Genomic DNA, 20,445 nt, shown 5'->3' on the forward strand with positions numbered 1-20,445 from the left:
GGAGGAGGGCTGAGGTCATCAGAAATGACAATTAAGAAATTATTGGTAGCTGTTGGGAGAGCAGCTTCCACTGAGTCAGAAAGTCAGAAAGCCGATTGCAAATGGTGGAGGAGTGAGAGGATGGTAAGTGGAAGCAACTAGTGTAGACTAAATTGTAGTAGAAGTACTACTGTAGACAGTTTGGAGTTTTTTTGTTTTGTTTTTCTAGCCTATAAGCTCTTTGAAGGCAAGGACCAAGTTTTACATTTCTATAATCTCCACAGTCTTCAGCAAAGTGCTGAATGCAATAGGGACTCAGTAAATTCTCATTGATTGAGGGGAGATTCTCCCCAATTGTGTCTTCTTACAGGAAATGGCACTGTACCTTTCTTTTAAAAAATCTTCAAATTCCTTGCAGTTCTTTCTGCCCTCGTTCAGATGATGAATAATGCTGTCATAGCCAACTGTGCTCAGAAAGTGAGGACACTGTGGGAATGAGAAAAAAAAAATGCATCAGAGCTAGTGAAGGAGAGAAAGGCTAAGATTGAGAGGAGAGCTGCCTGTACAAAGAAGAAACAGATAATGGAAAGTTTCTGAAATGATGGCCTCTGGGAGAGGAAACAAAAGGAGAAGGAAAAAGAAATACAATGTCATAGGAGTTTTCAAAATTGTGAATTGGAGTAAAGTGAGAGGAGGATCATTGGAAGGAACCCAGTGGAATGACTACAGACAACTCCCTGATCCAACTAAGGGCCAATGATCTAAGCAGGTTAGGAAACCTTGCAGGAATGATTAAAAAAAAATCACTCGGATAAAAGCCAGATAAAATCTTTTTGCAAATATAATGTATATTGCAGGGTACTTTGCCCATCAAATAAATCAACTGGAAAGTTTGGAAATTAACATTCACAGAATCATAGAATTGTAGGGGAATCTAAGTGTCCATCTAACCTGATCCATTTCTGAACAAGAATCTCCCCTATGATATTCTTAATTTGTAGCTATCCAGCTGGGACTTAAAAACTTTTGGTGAAGAGGAGCTTACCACCTCCTGAAGCAGCCCAGTCAAGTAGATTTAATCATTAACAAGTTTTTCCTTATATCAAAACCAAATTGCCCTTATCTTAATTCTACACTCTGGGCCAAGTAGAACAATCCAATCTCCCTTTCATGTAACTAATCCCCAAACAGGTGAAGACAATCATTGTGGCTTTGCCAGCCCTTGCCTCCTCAACCAACTTCAAAGAAAAGATTCTCTTCTCCAGGTCAAACATCCTTTCATCTAATCTCCTAGGGTTATGGTCATTGTTAGAGCTGGCATTAAAACCCAGGTCTCTCCTGACCCCAAGGTCAGTACTTGACCCACTCCACAACAGTCTTTCATTCTTGGTTAAAAAAAATCTACCAATTAGAACAGTTCATTTGTTCCTATGTTTTCAATGAAAAAAAAAAACACAAAAAGAAATTGTTGTTATATTTTATCACAAGGTCTTTCTAAATCTATTGATATAATCAATCATGATTTTGTGAATTTTGTTATTCATATGATTCATTCAGTTTATAGTTTTCCTAATATTAAACCAATCCTATATTTTTGACATTAAACCCAATCTGGTCATAGTGTATAATCTCTGTGATAGGCTGTTTTAACCTCTTTGTGAAAAATTCATTAAAAATGTTTTCATCTATGTTCATTAGGGATATTGATTTACAGTTTTATTTTTTGGTTTTGATTCTCTCTGGTTTATATATCAAGACTATGTGTATGTCATAGAAGAGATAAAGTAAGATCTTTTTTCAAATAATTTATGTAATATTGGAATTAATTGTTTTCTGAATGTTTAATAGAATTCACTTATTAATCCAGCTGGCCTTTGAGTTTCTCAGACCCTAAAATGAAAGGCTGTCAGAAAATCTTCACCCACTCTTCTATCACCCAGTGATTGCATCCTTCCTTGAAATTCTATTGTACTTGCATAGTGAACAACGTATTTTCCTTAACTTCTTTGAAGGGGAAGCATGGTATAGAGATGAAAGAGCACTGGGATGACTGGTGTAACAAAGTGTGGGATCAAATCACAGTTTTATCACTCAGACTGGTCATCTAATATCTTTGAGCCTCAGTTTCCTCATCTGTAGCATGGGGATAATACTGTCTTTACCACATACCTCACAAGGTTTCTGTAGGGATTGAATGGTGGGAGGAAGAGGGATGGAGGGACAGAGAGAATTTGGAAATGAAAATAAAAAATAAATTCATGAGAAAAGAAAGAAGAAAGAACAAGCAAAAGAGCCCCCAAACTGAACACTATGTAATTATAACGACCAAATTTGTCTCTATGGAAGAGGTGAGAAAACGTACATTCCTCCCCTTCTTTGCAGAGGTATAAGACTATGGACATCCAACATTTCATATACCATCGATATATGAAGTGATGTGTTGGTTAGTTTTCAGAACTGCTCTCTCCACCCCTTTTTAAATAATTCATTGTTGGGGGGGCGGAGCCAAGATGGCGGCTGGTAAGCAGGGACTAGAGTGAGCTCCGTACAGAGACCCTCCAAAAACCTATGAAAAAATGGCTCTGAACCAATTCTAGAACGGCAGAACCCACAGAACAGCAGAGGGAAGCAGGGCTCCAGCCCAGGACAGCCTGGATGGTCTCTGGGTGAGGTTTATTCCACACGGAGCTGGGAGCTGGGAGCTGGGAGCTGGGAACGGAATGGAGCAGAGCCCAGCCTGAGCGGCGTGGAACAACCAAACTTGGAGTCGGGCGGATGGGGCCCCTAGCGCCCTGAACACATGAGCTGCAGCAGTTACCAGACCCCTCGACCCACAAACACCAAAGACTGCGGAGAAGGTTAGTGGGAAAAGCTGCGGGAGTGGAAGGAGTTCGCGGTTTGCCTTCCAGCCCGGGGGGCAGCAGAGGTGGGGCAGCTACAGTTGCTGCTGCTTCTGGCCCCAGGCCCACCTGGTGGGAGGAATTAAGTGGCGGATCAGAGCAGGAGTGCAAAAGCCTGCTGAAGATCTAAGCCCAGCCCAGGCTGGGGGTTCTTGGGGAAGGAGTAGTGCGGGTCTGACAGAGCTGGCACCTCCCCCCCAAACGTGGAACATAGAACTCGTTAGTCTACAAGCAGTCATACCCCACTGAAAAACTCAAAGGTCAAGTTAGTTGGTTGGGAATATGGCCAGGCAGCGAAAGCACACCCAGATTCAGTCTCAGACTTTGGATTCTTTCTTTGGTGACAAAGAAGACCAAAACATACAGCCTAAAGAAGACAACAAAGTCATTGAGCCTACAACAAAAGCCTCGAAGAAAAACATGAACTGGCCCCAGGCCATGGAAGAGCTCAAAAAGGATTTGGAAAAGCAAGTTAGAGAAGTACAGGAAAAATTGGGAAGAGAAATGAGAAGGATGCAAGAAAACCATGAAAAACAAGTCAATGACTTGCTAAAGGAGACCCAAAAAAATACTGAAAAACACACTGAAGAAAACAACACCTTAAAAAACAGACTAACTCAAATGGCAAAAGAGCTCCAAAAAGCCAATGAGGAGAAGAATGCCTTGAAAGGCAGAATTAGCCAAATGGAAAAGGAGGTCCAAAAGACCACTGAAGAAAATACTACTTTAAAAATTAGATTGGAGCAAGTGGAAGCTAGTGACTTTATGAGAAATCAGGATATTATAAAACAGAACCAAAGGAATGAAAAAATGGAAGACGATGTGAAATATCTCCTTGGAAAAACCACTGACCTGGAAAATAGATCCAGGAGAGAGAATTTAAAAATTATTGGACTACCTGAAAGCCATGATCAAAAAAAGAGCCTAGATACCATCTTTCAAGAAATTATCAAGGAGAACTGCCCTGATATTCTAAAGCCACAGGGCAAAATAGAAATTGAAAGAATCCATCGATCGCCTCCTCAAATAGATCCCAAAAAGAATTCTCCTAGGAATATTGTTGCCAAATTCCAGAGCTCCCAGATCAAGGAGAAAATACTGCAAGCAGCCAGAAAGAAACAATTTGAGTATTGTGGAAACCCAATCAGAATAACCCAAGATCTGGCAGCTTCTACATTAAGAGATCGAAGGGCATGGAATGCAATATTCTGGAGGTCAATGGAGCTAGGATTAAAACCTAGAATCACCTACCCAGCAAAACTGAGTATCATGTTCAAAGGCAAAATATGGATTTTAAATAAAATAGAGGACTTTCAAGCTTTCTCAGTGAAGAGACCAGAACTGAATAGAAAATTTGACTTTCAAACACAAGAATCAAGAGAAGCATGAAAAGGTAATCAAGAAATGGAAATTTCAAGGGACTTATTAAAGTTGAACTGTTTTGTTTACATTCCTACATGGAAAGATGATGTGTATGATTCATGAGACCTCAGTTTTAGGGTAGTTGAAGGGAATATGCATATATATATACATATATACATATATATATATACATATATATATACACATATATATGTTTATGTATATATTAATGAATGTGTATGTATGTATATATATACGTGTGTGTGTTTTTTATATATATATATATACACATATATATGTAAAAGAGAGAGAGCAGACACAGGGTGAGTTGAAGATGAAGGGAAGATATCTGAAAGAAATAAAATGAAATTTAAGGGATGAGAGAGCAACATACTGAGAGAGGGAGATAGGGAGAGATAGAATGGGGTGGATTATCTCGCATAAAGGTGGCAAGAGAAAGCAGTTCTGTGGGAGGAGGGGAGAGGGCAGGTGAGGGGGGAATGAGTGAACCTTGCTCTCATCAGATTTGGCCCAAGGGGGAATACCATACATACTCAGTTGGGTATCTTACCCCACAGGAAAGAAGAGGGAGGAAGATAGAAAAAAAAATAAAAAGAGGGGGGGATGATGGAGGGGAGGGCAGATGGGGGTGGAGGTAATCAAAACAAACACTTTGGAAAGGGGACAGGGTCAAGGGAGAAAATTCAATAAAGCGGGATGGGTTGGGAAGGAGCAAAATGTAGTTAGCCTTTCACAACAAGAGTATTGTGGAAGGGTTATACATAATGATACATGTGTGGCCTAGGTTGAATTGCTCGACTTCTTAGGGAGGGTGGGTGGGAAGGGAAGAGGGGAGAGAATTTGGAACTCAAAGTTTTAAAATCAGATGTTCAAAAAAAAAAGTTTTTGCATGCAACTAAAAAATAAGATACACAGGCAATGGGGCGTAGAAATTTATCTTGCCCTACAAGAAAGGAAGGGAAAAGGGGATGAGAGGGGAGGGGAGTGATAGAGGGGAGGGCTGACTGGGGAACAGGGCAACCAGAATATATGCCATCTTGGAGTGGGGGGGAGGGTAGAAATGGGGAGAAAATTTGTAATTCAAACTGTTGTGAAAATCAATGCTGAAAACCAAATATGTTAAATAAATAAATTTAAATTAAAAAAAAATTAAAAAAAATAATCCATTGTTGCAAAGGATAGCGTGAAGAGTAGGGGGTTGGGATGAGATGAATTAAGAAATTCATTTGATGTAAAAATAAAATATTTCAATAATATTGAGACCAAATAGATTTAAAAATAAAGTTGAAAAATCTAAAGGACAAGGAATTCATACATTCTCTAGATTACTCCTAAGCTTTCTTTATGAAGTCCTACCTGGATACCTTTCTGTGAAATGGAGGTAACTCTGAGTTCTGGAAAGCTATGCCATTCAAATATAAGCTTTAGCAGGTTCCTCCATTCTAGTGAGGTTTAAAATATTGTCTTGGTGATAGACAGAAGCTGCTATCCAAAGACATGAATAGCCAAGTACTGCGAAGCTCATCTACGGGGTGACACTGGGAGTGGGCAGGGCAGGGCTTAAATTACTTGGACATGGCAACCTAAGATATAAAAAAATAAACAAAGGGGCAGCTAGGTGGCACAGCGAGTAGAGGACCAGCCCTGGAATCAGGAGGGCCTGAGTTCAAATTCAGCCTCAGACATGACACACTTACTAGCTATGTGACCTTAGGCAAGCCACTTAACCCCAATTTCCCTGCCTTCCCCCTTGCAAAAATAAATAAATAAACAAAAATGACTCATTCCCATATAGACCTCAAAAACTTTTGGAGCGACAAGGGCAGTGGCAGAAAAAAGAGGTAATGGTCATGAAATATCATAGTTTTTAGACCATCTATAAACACAACTGGAGGTACTCAGAATGGAAGACCTTTATCCAGTAGCCAACAAATCAAGTGGTCAGTGGAAGAACTGAACAATATCAACCATGAAATTTTTGCCTTAAATGAAATCAGAAGTCAAAAGGATATTTGAACTAAATGGAAGGATGGATGACAAATTTTCACTGGAGAGGCAAATAAAGAAATTGATAGAGAAATTGTTCACCAAAAAGTATTAAGAAACACCATGACAAGTATTAAGAAACACATGACAATGTGACAATTGATTGCCTTGTCATGCAGTATTCATGCTGAAGGTGATTCAACATAAAGGTGATGACAACTTGTATGCCAACACTATTGCAAAGGATGAAGAGGCAGAGACATTCTAAAAAGAATTTGACAAGATGCCTTAAGCCAAGTCCACATACTCTGATGTGTGGTTACTTCATTACAAACATGGCCACAGGGGATGATAGTGAAAAATATGGCTTAGATTTAAAAAACAAAAAAGTCAAAGGCTTGCAGTCAGTTCAAAGGTTTCATGATCATGTATTAGAAATACTTTCTTCCAGGAAAGGGCTGGAAGGTCCTGGGCATAGAGCGTGCTCCAAATGAAATTGACTATCTCAAACATAAATGACTGATTACTGATATAAAGATCATATTAGAATCAACTGTTTATGAGGTCAAGCCACTCACTGATTAGTTAAAAAAAAGGTCAAAATCAACCTCAAATTAAAAGGATAAAGATGAGGAAAAAGAGCGAGTATTTATAATGTTCCAATCTGGCATATTCACATAACTCATCAATGTTCCCTCCAAAAGAAAAAAAGAAAAGTGAAAAGATCAAATTATTAGGGGGTGGGAAAAGAATAAGCAATTATTAAGCATGTACTATGTTTTGCTGTCCTAAATTTGATCTTCACAACAACCCTGAGAAGTAGGTACAATTATAATTCCCATTTTACAGTGGAAAAAACTGAGGCAGACAGAGGTTAAGTAACTTGCCCAAAGTCAAACATTCAGTAAGTGTCTGAGGCTGAGCATTCTGTTCACAGTGCACCTGGCTGCCTCTGATTTCCCTTGAACATTACTATTTACTGAGAGATAACATAGCAGGGCTGAGAGACAATATTAAAGGCAGGAAGACCTGGGTTCAGGGCTTGCCTCTGATACATACTGACTGCGTGGCTCTCATCAAGTCACTTGACCTCTCAGTGCCTCAGACAACTCCATGAGACTCTAAGTTGTAGAATAGCTGCCAACCCAAATTGGTAGAAGGAGGTTTCCTCATTTGAATTTCCTTATGCCAATGAATTTAGAGTTCTGGTACAAAATAATAAACAATTTTCTCTAACAGTTTAACTTAGATAAGACGGTCACCCCAAGGAAGCAAAGAGAAGCCACATAACCAGCACGTATCAAGTGGAGAAACATGGCAACCGAGGACAATACTATTTAAAATATAAACACATTTACAAAATAACACACAGGAGGATGGCAGAAGATTATGATTATTATTGCACAAAACAGCAAAAAGCAATGGAAGCAAAAACAAGTTTATGGAAAGCTTGGCATGAGACCTGAGTCACATCATCCCCAAATTGTTTAAAAATGAAACTGGCAGAAGGACAATAAAAAATTGAAATTAAGACAGATGTGTCATCATTTCTCTAATCTATTCTCAACATTAATGGCAGTGGAACTATTAATCCAATGAGGATGCTAACACCTCAATCTCCCACATGCTTAATAGGGCTTGAAAAGGTATTTAAGGTGCCGAAGTTGAAAAGAACCTTTTAAGTTACTTTTTCTCTTTTTGATTCTTTCCTCAAGAGCTTTTATTTCATTTTTTTTAATCTCTTGGGTCATTTCTTTCTTTCTTTTTTTTAAAGAGGACCCAAAGATTTTACAGAAGAGAAGGAAGGGAGAGAGAAAGGGGAAGCTCTTGGTTCATTTCTTCTAGCTATTCATGTTTGCCCTTGCTGATAATCCACTTTTTTCTTTGTAGAGGAGGGTGGGTCTTTAGGTTTATAATATTTTTTTAATATGAGTTGGTGTTCTCTTTAGTATGCTTATCTTTCTAACTTAATTTCTTGCATTGGGTCTTTGTGCCAGAACCAGACTTTTCCCTTTGCTGCATTTTTGAGTGAAGTGGTTCACATTGCTCGATCTTGCCCTTGGTCCCCATGATTCCTGAGATGACCTACATCTCCCAGGGTTAGGCCCTCCCTGGATCGTTGAGGTACAGAACATTAGATCTTAAAGGATGTCTATGCCATCTTGAAACAAAATATTCGGGACCTCAGTGCTCCTGAGCCTGAGCTGTCCTGGTCTGGAACAGAGTTGGTGATGTGACACCAACCTGGTCATGGCTGCTACTCACTGCCAGTGCCCAAGTTTTCCAAGGTCCCTGTTTTCCATTTCTGACAACCTCAGAGTTTCTGACTACTCTACTCTGAGTCTTTCTCAGAAGAGCCCTTTGTTCTTTCTCTTCTGCCGAATCTTGAAGATTAAACATAATCCTGTCTTTTCTTTCATCTGGTACTGTGGGGGATGGAGGCAAAGGGATGGAGAAGGAGGTGAGAGCAGAAATTGCCTGTACTAGAGCTAGCTTTGTTGGTGGGTCCCCCTTTCTTACAATGACTTGTCATGTGGAGGCAGTTATAATTACATTATCTTTCCACCAAAACCTACTATCTCCCAAATTTCCCTGTTACTGCAGAGGACACCACCATTCTTCCTGTCACCCAGGTTTTCACAACATCAGGAGTGAGGGCTGCATGATCAAAAAGTTTGGAGACCCCTGATCTAAGGAACTCAGATCATATAAGTAACTAAGGAAGTGGGTGAGGAGAATAAGATCATTGGACCAGGAGTTAGATGACCCGAGTTTTAGTATTGGCCCCATTACTTCCTAGCTCTGTTATTAGGGAAATCACCTAACTTGTGAACCTAGTTTCCTCAATAGTAAAAGAGAAAATAAGCAAACTAGAGAGCAAGGAATAGTTTACCTGTCAGATTTTTGGAGAATGGAGGAATTTATTACCAAAAAAGAGATAGAAAGAGAACATTATGAAATGCAAAATGGATAATTTTGATTACATTAAATTGTAAAGTTTTTGCACAAACAAAGCCAAAGCAACCAAGATTAGGAGGGAAGCAGAAAACTGGGAAAGAATTTTTACAGCCAGTGTCTCCAATAAAGGCCTCATTTCTAAAGTATATAGAGAACTGGGTCAAATTTATAAGAATACAAGTCATTCCCCAATTGATAAATGGTCAAAGGATATGAACAGGCAGTTTTCAGAGGAAGAAATTAAGGCTATCTATAGTCATATGAAAAATGCTCTAAATCACTATTGATTAGAGAAATGCAAATCAAAACAACTCTGAGGTATCACATCACACCTATCAGATTGGCTAACATGACAAAGCAAAAATGATAAATGTTAAAGAAGATGTGGGAAAATTGGAATACTAATGCATTGTTGGTGGAGTTGCGAATTGATCCAGCCATTCTGGAGAGCAATTTAGAATTATGCCCAAAGGGCTATAAAACTGTGCATACCCTTTGACCTAGCAATACCACTTCTAGGGCTGTACGCCAAAGAAATCAAAAAAATGGGAAAAGGACTCATATGTACAAAAATATTTATAGCAGCTCTTTTTGTAGTGGAAAAGAATTGGAAATTGAGGGGATGCCCATCAATTGGGGAATGGCTAAATAAGTAATGGTATATGAGTGTAATGAAATACTATTGTGCTATAAGAAATGATAAGCAGGTGGACTTCAGAAAAACCTGGAAAGACTTATATGAATGGATGCTGAGTGAGGTGAGCAGAACCAGGAAAGCACTGTACACAATAACACCCACATTGTGCAATGACTGACTTTGATACACTTAGCTCTTCTCAGCAATGCAAGGATCTAAGACAACTCCAAAAGACTCATGATGGAAAATGCTCTCCACATTCAGAGAAAGAACTTTGGAGTCTGAATGCAGATAGAAGTATACTATTACCTATCCTTTTCTTTTGTTGTTTTGTTTTGCTTCTTCTTTCTTGTGGTTCCTCCCATTAGTTCTAATTCTTCTTTACATCATGACTAATGTGAAAATATGTTTAATATGAATGTGTAAGAAGAGACTATATCAGATTGCACACTGTCTTGGGGAGGAGGGGGAGAAAATGTGAAACCCAAAATCTTATGGGAGTGAATGTTCAAAACTAAAAATAAATTAATTTTTAAAAATAGTAAAAGAAATAATAATACCTTCCCTACTTATTATCTCATAGGCTTAGGGCTCAAATAAGAAAAATGTATCAAAATTCCTAAAGCCCTGTGCAAACTTGAGAGAGTATTATTATCATAATCATCATCATCATCATCAAAGTGAAAATAAATTTGTGTTATTCTTTCCAAGAATGCAAGTCTCATTAGGATTTGGAATCAGAATATTTGAGTTTAGATCCCACTTCTGATGCTTATTACCTATTTGATCTTGGACAGCTTACTTAACCTTCTTGGGCCTCTATTTCCTCATCTGTAAAATGAAGGGCAAATGTTCTCCAAAGTCTCTTCTATCCTCAGCACAGCACCAGGCATGAGGGTGTCCAGCGGGCCTCAGGACAACATCAGTGCAGTACCACATAAACAGTCAAGATTTGCAGCCAATCACACAAAGAAGCCAGAGACAGTTCTACTTCCTTTCTGGGAGCAGAACTCAAATTTAAAAGAAAAGAAAAAGGCCAAAAAAAGAGCAAAAAACAACAAAATAAGTACCTGATTATAGAAAGTTATTATGGTGCCAGGGAAGACCAAAACACAAACTCAGAAATGTCAAAGCAACTCTGGGCAAAACCCCAAAGAAAACGGGAGAGTGGTCTCAAGTCCAGAAAGAACTTATGAAGAGTTCAAGAAGGAGCTTAAAAATCATATCAGAGGAGTAGCAAAAAAATTGGGAAAAGAAATGAGAGTGATGCAAGAGAATTATGAAAAAAAAGAGTCAACAGCTTGGAAAGTAGAAAGTAGAAAGTTAAAAAGTAGAATTGGCCAAATAGAAAAGGAGATACAAAAATCCACTGAAGAAAACAACTCTTTAAAGAGTACAATTGGCCAAATGGAAACAAAAGTACAAAAGCTAATTGAGGAAAACAACACCTTAAAAGCTAGAATTGGGCAAATGGAAGCTGATGACTCTATGAGACATCATGAATCCATCAAACAAATTCAAAAGAATGAAAAATTGGGAAAAAATGGAAACTACCTCGTGAGAAAAACAACTGATCTGGAAAATAGATCCAGGAGAGGCAATATCAAAATCACTGGACTACCTGAAAGACATAATCAAAAGAACGACCTGGGCAGCATCTTTCAAGAAATTACCAAGGAAAACTGTCCTAATGTCTTGGACCTGGAGGGCAAAATAGGCATTGAAAGAATACACCAGTCACCTCAGGAAAGAGATCCTAAAATAAAAATCCCATATTTAGTCAAATTTCAGAACTATCAGGTCAAAGAAAGTGGCCAGAAAGAAACAATTCAAATATTGGTGAGTCACAATCAGGATCACACAGGACTTGGCAGCTGCAACATTAAAGAATCAGAGGTCATGGAACATGATATTCTGGAAAGCAAATGAGCTAGAACTACAACTAAGAATCACTTACCTGGCAAAATTAAGCATCATTTATCAAGGGGAAAAAAGGGTCATTCAATGAAATAGAAGCATTTCAAGCCTTCATAAGGAGAAGAACAGACCTCAACCAAAAATGTGACCTCCCATATCAAGACCCACGAGAAGCATAAACAAGTAAAAAGGGGAAAGAAAACACAAGGGATTCAATAGAGTTAAACTGTTTACATCCTTATATGGGAAGATGATACTTGTAACTCTTAAAAATTGTATCACTAACAGTATAGACAGAAGGAATATACAGAGACAGAGGGTAAGGGTAGAAGGTGAATTTTAGGGAATGACATAAAAATAATTAAGAGATGAGAAAGAGGAGTACAATGGGTGAAGGAGGAAGGGAGAGGTAGAATGGGATAAATTATGTCATATCAAAGAGGCAAGACAGACTTATTACAGTGGTGGGGAAGATGGGAGGGTGGGCAGTGGGCATCACTTGAACCTTACTCTCATCAGTATTGGCTCAAAGAGGGAATAATATACACAATCAGTTGAATATAGAAATCTATCTTACCCGACAAAGAAGTAAGAGGGGAGGAGATGAAGAAAAAGGGGTAGGGAGTGGAGACTGACAGAAGGGAAAGCAGATCAGGGGAGGTTGTAGACAGAAGCAAAACACTGATGAAGTGGGAAAGGGTAAAAGGAGGGAGAGGACAAACAGGAAGAAGAATTGGATAGAGGAAAACACACAGTAATCATAACTGTAAATGGGAATGGGATGAACTCTCCCATAAAACTGAAGAGGATAGCAGAATGTATCAAAAACCAGAATCTTACAATATATTACTTACAAGAAACACACTTGAAGCAGAAAGACACACACAGAGTAAAGGTAAGAGGCCAGAGCAGAATCTATTATGCTTCAGCTGAAGCAAAAAAAAAAAAAGAAAAAAGAAAAGAAAGAAAAGCAGGGGTAGCAATCCTGATCTTGGACAAAGTAAAAGCAAAAACACACCTTATTAAAAGAGATAGGGAAGGAAACTACATCTTGCTAAAAGGTACCATAGACAATGAAGCAATCAGATTAGAAGAGCAAGGAATAGTCTACCTGTCAGATCTATGGGGAGGGGAAGAATTCATCACCAAAGAAGAGATAGAGAGTATTATGAAATGTAGAAGAGACAATTTTGATCATATTAAATTATCTTCCAGCACTGAGTCTCTGATCCTATGACCTTTTGTCAAGGCTCCGTGGGATTATTCAAATTTGAGAATGTCAAGGGAGAGAGCATGAGCAAGTCAATTGGCTTTAGCAACAGGAATTCAAATAAGGAGGAGATATCCAGCTTTCTACAGCCAAAAGAACCAGAACCAGAAAAAGCCAAAGAGGAAGTCTTTAGAAGACTTGTTCAGCTACTTGCTGAGTAAGAAAGGCACTGTCTATTAATCAAAAGGCTTGAGATCTCTCCATCATGTAGAAACCAGCTTACCTGCCTACTACCTGTGCCTCTCTCCCTATTCTGGGATTCACCTATTTGACAGAGTGTTGGGAATATTTGGTTATTTCCAAAGTCTCCTGGTGAAACCAGATCAGTATTACTCTGACAAGGCAGCAGCTATTTATATAATGATTTCAGGGGTTCTCCCTCTTCTTCCCACAAAATGCTTCTTGTACCTACTAAATGAGGCCTGAAATTTCTTTAATGGGAGGAAGTTTGACAGGACCTACCACAGCGGGCACCAAATGAGAGCTTAGAAGAAGACCTTCATACAAAGCTTAAGTATAAATAGCTTAATTGGGAGCAACAGTTCCTAAGAAAAGGAAGGGTGGGGAAAGAGAACACAAAGGTACTGTGTACCCAAAGAAAGGGGAGGAACATCAGTGGGATGTGGAAGAAAGGAGGAAAAAAGGGAAATTGGGGGTTCCCCAAAACTGACTTCATAATCTTGACCCATACCATCTACAAGCCCCTGTTTAAACAGCAGCTCATTGAAAGGAGAACAGAACCAGCACTAGCTGAGGTAGAAAGACACAGGGGAAATGGAGCACCTGGTCACTACCATGGGGACATTTTACAGTCTAATGAGGAAGATAGAAATGAAGAGCAAGAAGGGGACAAGCAACTATTCACTACACAGCAAGGCACTGTGCTAAGCACTTTATAAATATTATCTCATTTGATCTTCATAACAACCTTGAGACAAAGGTGCTCTTGTTATCCCCATTTTACAGCTATGGAAACTGAGGCCGATAGAGGTGATGTGATAAAGAGAAACCTACCCAATAATAATTCATATAATAATGACACTTTGTAGGAACATAGCACTTTAAGGTTTATGCTTTCCTCACAACAATGCTGTGAAATAGTGGAAGTATCAGTATCTCTATTTTACATATGAGGAAAGAGAGACACATAGAACTCATGACATGTCACCTGGACTATTGCAACAATCTCCTAACTGGTTTCCCTCCCCCAAGTCTCTACTCTTTCCAATCCACCCTCCATGAAGGTGCCAAAATGGCCCATTCCTAATAGCACAGCGGGTCTGACCATATTGCTCTGTTCAGTAAGTGGTTCCCTCTCACCTCCAAGATAATATAAACTCCTCTGTTTGGCACCGAAAGCCTTTCATGACCTAATTCCAGCCTACTTTTCTAGGACATTACATATTATTCCCCTTCACTCATTGTACCTATATTTGAGCCAAACTAGCCTTCCTATTCTTCCTCACTCATGATATGATGTTCTGTCCCCCATCTATGTGACTTTGGCCTCATGGCCAGTAAGGTACTCCCTCCTTGTCCCTGCTATTTAGAATCCTTCACTTCCTCCAAAACTCAGTTCAAATACTATCTCCTCCTATGTAAGGAATTCCCTGATCTGCTCCATCCTCCTTCTGCCTTCCCCTGCCCATCCAGAAAATTTCATTCATTATGTATGAATTTTGTATGTACTCATATGTGTACATGCTGTTTCTCCCAATACAATGTAAGATCTTTGAGAGCCGGGGCTGTTTCATTTTTGTCTTTGTATCTCTAGAGCCGAACACACGGGAGGTTTTTAATAAATAAATGCTTGTTGATTTATGCCAAGCCCGGGCTCTTTCCACCATGCACAATGCCTTTGTGAAGTTGAAGAAACATCACCATCTTGGCAACACCCATTAGAGACACACAGTCACATGCAAGAATCTGTGGTCTAGCTGGAATAGATTCAATAGCTAAAGGCATGGGGTCAGCCAAGGAGATATCTGTTGAGGACCTGAAAGGCAGCTGGAAGAAAGATGCCCACCATGTTGAATAGAATATTACCCAAGAGAGTAAAGGTCTTGGTATTTACTGGATTCATTTCCTGCTTCAGGTGGTTCATTTTAAACAACAAATGAGAAAAATGCATGAGAAGTGCTTAGCAAATCTTAAAGCCCTATATAAATGAGTTATTTTCATTAGTAGAGAGAGAGAAAGCATTGAGAGAGAGTAGGAGACAACTTAGATCACCTCCTGAGAATGGCACCCAGTGCTTCCAAAAATGAGGCACACAGGCAGACTCAGATGTCTTCTAGTTCAATTTTACAGATAAGGAAACTGAGGACCATAGTGCTTAAGTAACCTGCCCAAGGTCACACATAGTAAATGGCAGAGCTGGAATTGGAACCACCACTCTAATTCCTATCTCTAACTCCACGCTCAGTGCTTTTTCCAATATGCATGATAGGCGTAATATATATTTGTTGATTACTGTTTCTATTGGTCTATCACCTGCTCCTCCACTTTGTGTTTTCACTTTTGCTAGTCCGCAGTTTCACAAGGAAATGAAGTTTAGTAGAGATTTGTTCCCATTTCTTGTCTCAGTTGTTAGTGTCCTTGAGAAAGACGGAAATCCACTTTAGGATATGTCTTTTAGAATTTGAGCGGAAGCTAAATTTGTGTTTTGTGTGAAGGATATTCTTCAGCTACCATAGTGTTATATGGGGAAAGTCTCCCAAGAAGCACAGAAAGGGGACAATATTCCATTTTCAGTTGAGATTTGAAAAGGAAGAAAATCCAAGAAGATATTATGTTAGGTGCTGCAGAGAAGAAGGCTCTAAAGCCTTGATGAAAGAGTTGAGATAGAAGCAGGGTAAGATGAGTATCAGCAGGAGCAAAATATCCCCCACACATTGGAGATCCTGAGTAACTCTGGAAACCCTCATGGGCCTTAGTGTCTGTCATAGCTATGTGACTCAAAACTAACATATCAATCATATTATTTGTAAACAAATCTTTTGGGTGCACAGAGGACCTAAAAGAACCCATCAGTGAATTAATTCTTTTATGAAGTAAATAATCATACCATTTAAAAGTCTTTTTTCTGAGATTTCTTAATTTTGAGTTTGCTCAATGAGTGTGTTTCCTGCTTTATAATTCATCCCCCCAAAGGTCTTATTTCCTGTCATTTTCAGTCAAAGCTATCCTATTGACACTAGTTCATTTCCACTAAATCGAACCAGTATCTAGCAAAGTGTTCTGGGTGTGGCTTCCAAAGTCCTAGCTAGGGAAACTGCAGGAGTAAAGCAAAAAATGGAAAATAGGGGAAGTCAAAGATTAACTTTAGCATATCAGCCCTACATACTTCCTATTATGTACTCAAATGGAATGCCTGGAGACATACAGAGATGAAGACACTCATCTAACTGTATAACTCACCCCAGAAGGAATTTATGATCACAGATTTAGAGTTAGAAAGGACCTCAGAAGACCATCAAGAACAATGCTTTCATTTTTTACAGATGATGCTGACCGAAGCACTATGCCAGGCTGTCTCTCAAAAGGGATGAATTTTCTCATAGTCTTCAACTATGAGACATTATAGCTTGGTAACTGTGAGCAAGTCATTTTTAGATTCTCAACATGTGCATTCCATGTTCACAATAATACTTGCATTTCACATGGTTGTGAGGCAAGTGGTCCACTGCACAGGATGCATCCATCCCAAAGCAGGTGAAGATGAAGTTCTCGTCATGTTCTCTTTGCCCCACTCTCCTGAACCAGTTGTGGTATCATATCTGGATCTTTACTCTGAGTTCTGAATTTTGAATGGTATGGACCTAACTGGAGGGGCAGAGAGAAGTCGCCATCCCTAGCATATCCAGTTCTGTTCCCAGGAGAATACAGTGTAAACAAAAGACCAGAACCTAGATAGAAATTCTAAAAGATGCCTTTAATCTACCCTTTGCAGTTGGGGAAGGTACATACAGAACAGTGCTGACCAGCTTCTGAAGGAAGCTGTCTTCTTTAGAGGGTACCTTGAATATAGTAGGCACTTGGCAAATGTTTGTTGGAATTCCTTGCTACAATAAATAAAATATCAGTGACTGGGAAAACTTTCACAGGGTGATATATTTGAAAATACATGTTACTAGTCACCTTCAGGCACCTTCTGCAACAGAAGCAGATAGGAGAATAGCTTCCTTTCTGAGCTGAAACTGGAAATTGGCACTGACCCTAAGAAGATTTCGCCTCCTTCTCCTTGTATTCTGTAGCTTGAAGAATTGTGAAATATAAGCTTAATGACAGTAATACGTAGATCTTGAGGTATTTATTTCCACTTTCCTTCTGTTAAGCTAAGTCTCAGTTTCCTCCTCTAGAGGTGATCTCTCCTGGTCACTGGATGAATCAGGCATAGAACTGTGCTGGTAAAATATTCAGTGATATAATCCTGTGGTACCCTTAGTATTAGATGAAAATGTCATAGCTCCCAGATATGTTTGCATTTTATTACAGAACTCTGGAAGGCACCCTCCCCCACTCCCTAAATAGTCAAGAACCAAAGGAATGATTCTAACGGTTGGGTTTCAGGGCAGGGTGCCAGGGGAGATACTTCAGGGCAGCAGGGTCCTTCCTAGTGCCTCTCTTAAGTGAGGAAGGAAGGAAGGAAGGCAGGCAGGAAGGCAGGAAGAAAGGAAAGAAGGAAGGAAGGAAGGAAGGAAGGAAGGAAGGAAGGAAGGAAGGGAGGGAGGGAGGAAGAGAAGGAAAAGAAGAAAGCAAGGAAGGAAAGAGGGAAGGAGGGGGAAAGAAAATATTTAGTATGCTGCTATTATGTGCCAGGCACTGCGTTAATGCTTTACAAATATTAGATGCGATTATCATTTCCAGAAGACTTGTAAAACTTCATTTTTTAAATCTCTTGCTTCATTTCTTCTAGATCTTCATACAGTGCTTGCTAAAAATAACTTTTCTTTCCTCTCCCTCCACCCTTCTGAGAGGTTTCAGACCGGACGAGACCCAAGCTCAGTGCGTCCTGTCCCTGAGTGAAGAGAGCCCTTCCTTCTAGTTTGACAGAACGAGAAGTGGAGAGAAGAGGGGAGGGGGCGGGAGGTTCGAAGTGAATAGAAAAGGGAAGGAAAAAGAGAATAACAAGAGTGCTTATTGTTGGCAATTAAGTCCCGCAAAAGGTCCCCGCCTTTTCCTTGCCGGTAGACCATCGGGATTTGTCACGTCTAGCATTTGAGAAGGTTCCTGAAGACGGGGCGGACAGGTGAGAGCACCAAATCCAGGTAAGTCCCCGCTCTCGCTATCCCAGTGCTAATCGGAATAAGCTACCAAACCAGCCAGGTCCAAGTGTTGGTTCGCCTCCTTACAGCCTGCTAGTCCGTTTTTTGAATCCAGAAATTCCGAGGTCCCCTAATGTGCCCTCTTCCCCCAGCTGTTCGGGTCCCAGGGCCTCTGCCGCCCGCAGGATTCCAGGAACTGGCTCCCAGAATCTTTCTTTCCTCCCCCTTGCGACGGCAGCTGAGCTGGCTCCTTTCCCAGCTCGCCCCAGGTGTACTGGTTCCTTGCTCCTTATTTTGGTCTACTGTACCCCATCCCCGAACTCTCCTGTTTCCTTACCCAGAAGTTCTCGCTGAACTTGGAGGCTTTCATGACGTTCGAGTCTTGGCGGTGAGGTCCTAAGGTCCAGCTAGCAGGGCTGAGTGATGTGTAAAAACCCGACACCTTGCTGCGCTTTTGAGTTCCTTGTCAATCCGCCCCGCCCCTGTGTCCTAAACCGTCACGGGATTGCGAGAAGTCGGAATCACCCGACTCTCCCCATCTTCTCTGCGTTTTGCGGAGGCAGCAGGCAGCAGGCAGCAGGCAGCAGGCAGCAGGCAGGAGGCAGCAGGCAGCAGGCAGCAGGCAGCAGGCAGCAGGCAGATATTACTTAGAGTAAACCCATTAGGAAGAAGAAGCAAAAAGAAAAATGCTCAATTAAAGCTGCCCTCACATTAGATTACAGTAATAACAGCAGCTCACACATTTATATTCCCTTTAAAGACTCGAAAAATGCTTTGGCTATCTGGTTTTTTTCCCCCATGAAAAATAACGTATTAATTAGCACATGTGCTCGCTACTAAGCTTATGAAGATACGAATACAAAAATGAGACAGACCCTGCCCTCAAATAAATTACATTCTAGTGGATCGACTCATACTAGATAGTGGTATCCGGGACATGGTGTTTGGGTCTTCCTAAGTGGAGCGTTAGGGCAAGTGATTGGCACGACCTTTCCAGAAACTACGGTAGTGTATATATTTGGCATCTGTTAATCTCATCTGAGCCTCCGGAAAACCCTGTGCAGTCGATGTTCTTCTTTAAATCATCTCCCGTAGTTAGTATTCATAGAGCTCTTTAAGTTTTTGCAGCAAACTGCTTTACATAGTTCTCATTTGATCCTCTTCATACCCATTCTACAGATGAGGAAACTGAAACAGGCTAATGGACCATTAGTGCCTGAGCCCAAAATAGGACTCAGGTCTTCCTGGCGATGAAGACCCTTCTCTAACTGCTGCCCCACCTAGCAGGCTTTGAAGTAGTACTTACCTGGTAGTGAAAATGAAAGCTAGATCTGTTTCCCTAACTTCAAGAACACTCTATCTATACATTTCCATAGGTTCCCAAAGCGGGCAATACTCCCCCCCTCGCCTCCATACTGGAATGATTGGGGCGGGGACACACGGCAGTAGCCTTGGGTGCAGTTGAGCAGCAGCTGATTAAAAATAAGTGGGCTGTGGAAGCATAAGGAAAGAACAGAAGATAAGAAAATTTTGAAAAATTGTTTGTACACAGTTCATCTTTTGTGTAACAGAGTTAAAGTCGTAGTGATTATGTTATTTTCCAAATAAACATGCAAAATGCAAGTTTAAACCGATAAGTGGTCAGGTCCATCAACAGGTCTTAAGCAATGGTTGGCACACCTTTGCTTTGTGCATTGTAGGGAAGGCCAGCATGCATCCGAAGGAATATGTGCCTATAATGACTTATTAACAATAGATACTATGCAATTACGGGACACAATAATGCATCATCAAAATTTCAAATGCAGAGGGAAAAATCACAAATTTACAATAAATTATTAAATTTAAGATGTCTTTTTTAAAATTTTTTTTAAATGATACAAATTTCAAAAAAAAAAACGCTAAAAGGTTAAAGAAAGTAGATTTCCAGCGGGGTGTCAAATAATTTTTTTTAGGGGGGGCAGTAGGCCAAATAATTTTGGGAACCTCTGCATTACACTAAGCAATGTCTGGCTGAGCAATTGAATGCTCTTCGTGAAACCTTCTCCAACTACTTCAGTCCACTGTAGTCTCCAGGACTTCTAACATTTGTAGTCTGTCCGGCACAATCTAGCCCTGGATTCTATATTTTCTTTGTCTTTTTTCCTA

At 40.0% G+C, this 20,445-nt stretch overlaps 1 protein-coding gene across 2 annotated transcripts in view; it reads right to left on the reverse strand.

Annotated features, from left to right (window-relative positions):
* Positions 1-18,714, reverse strand: part of PSTPIP2 (proline-serine-threonine phosphatase interacting protein 2) — a 93,115-nt gene extending 74,401 nt beyond the window's left edge. The window contains exons 1-2 of one of the 2 annotated variants that reach the window (XM_036734927.1): positions 18,635-18,714; positions 365-465 (exon numbers count right to left, since the gene is read on the reverse strand). In XM_036734927.1, coding sequence (XP_036590822.1) covers positions 365-465; positions 18,635-18,667 — 134 coding nt within the window. In that variant the 5' untranslated portion in view covers positions 18,668-18,714. The remainder of the gene's footprint in view (positions 1-364; positions 466-18,634) is intronic. The other variant, XM_036734936.1, reaches the window with a different exon arrangement.
* Positions 18,715-20,445: the final 1,731 nt, after the last annotated feature.

Source organism: Trichosurus vulpecula, chromosome 1, assembly GCF_011100635.1.
Source record: "Trichosurus vulpecula isolate mTriVul1 chromosome 1, mTriVul1.pri, whole genome shotgun sequence".
Classification (NCBI taxonomy): Eukaryota; Metazoa; Chordata; class Mammalia; order Diprotodontia; family Phalangeridae; genus Trichosurus; species Trichosurus vulpecula.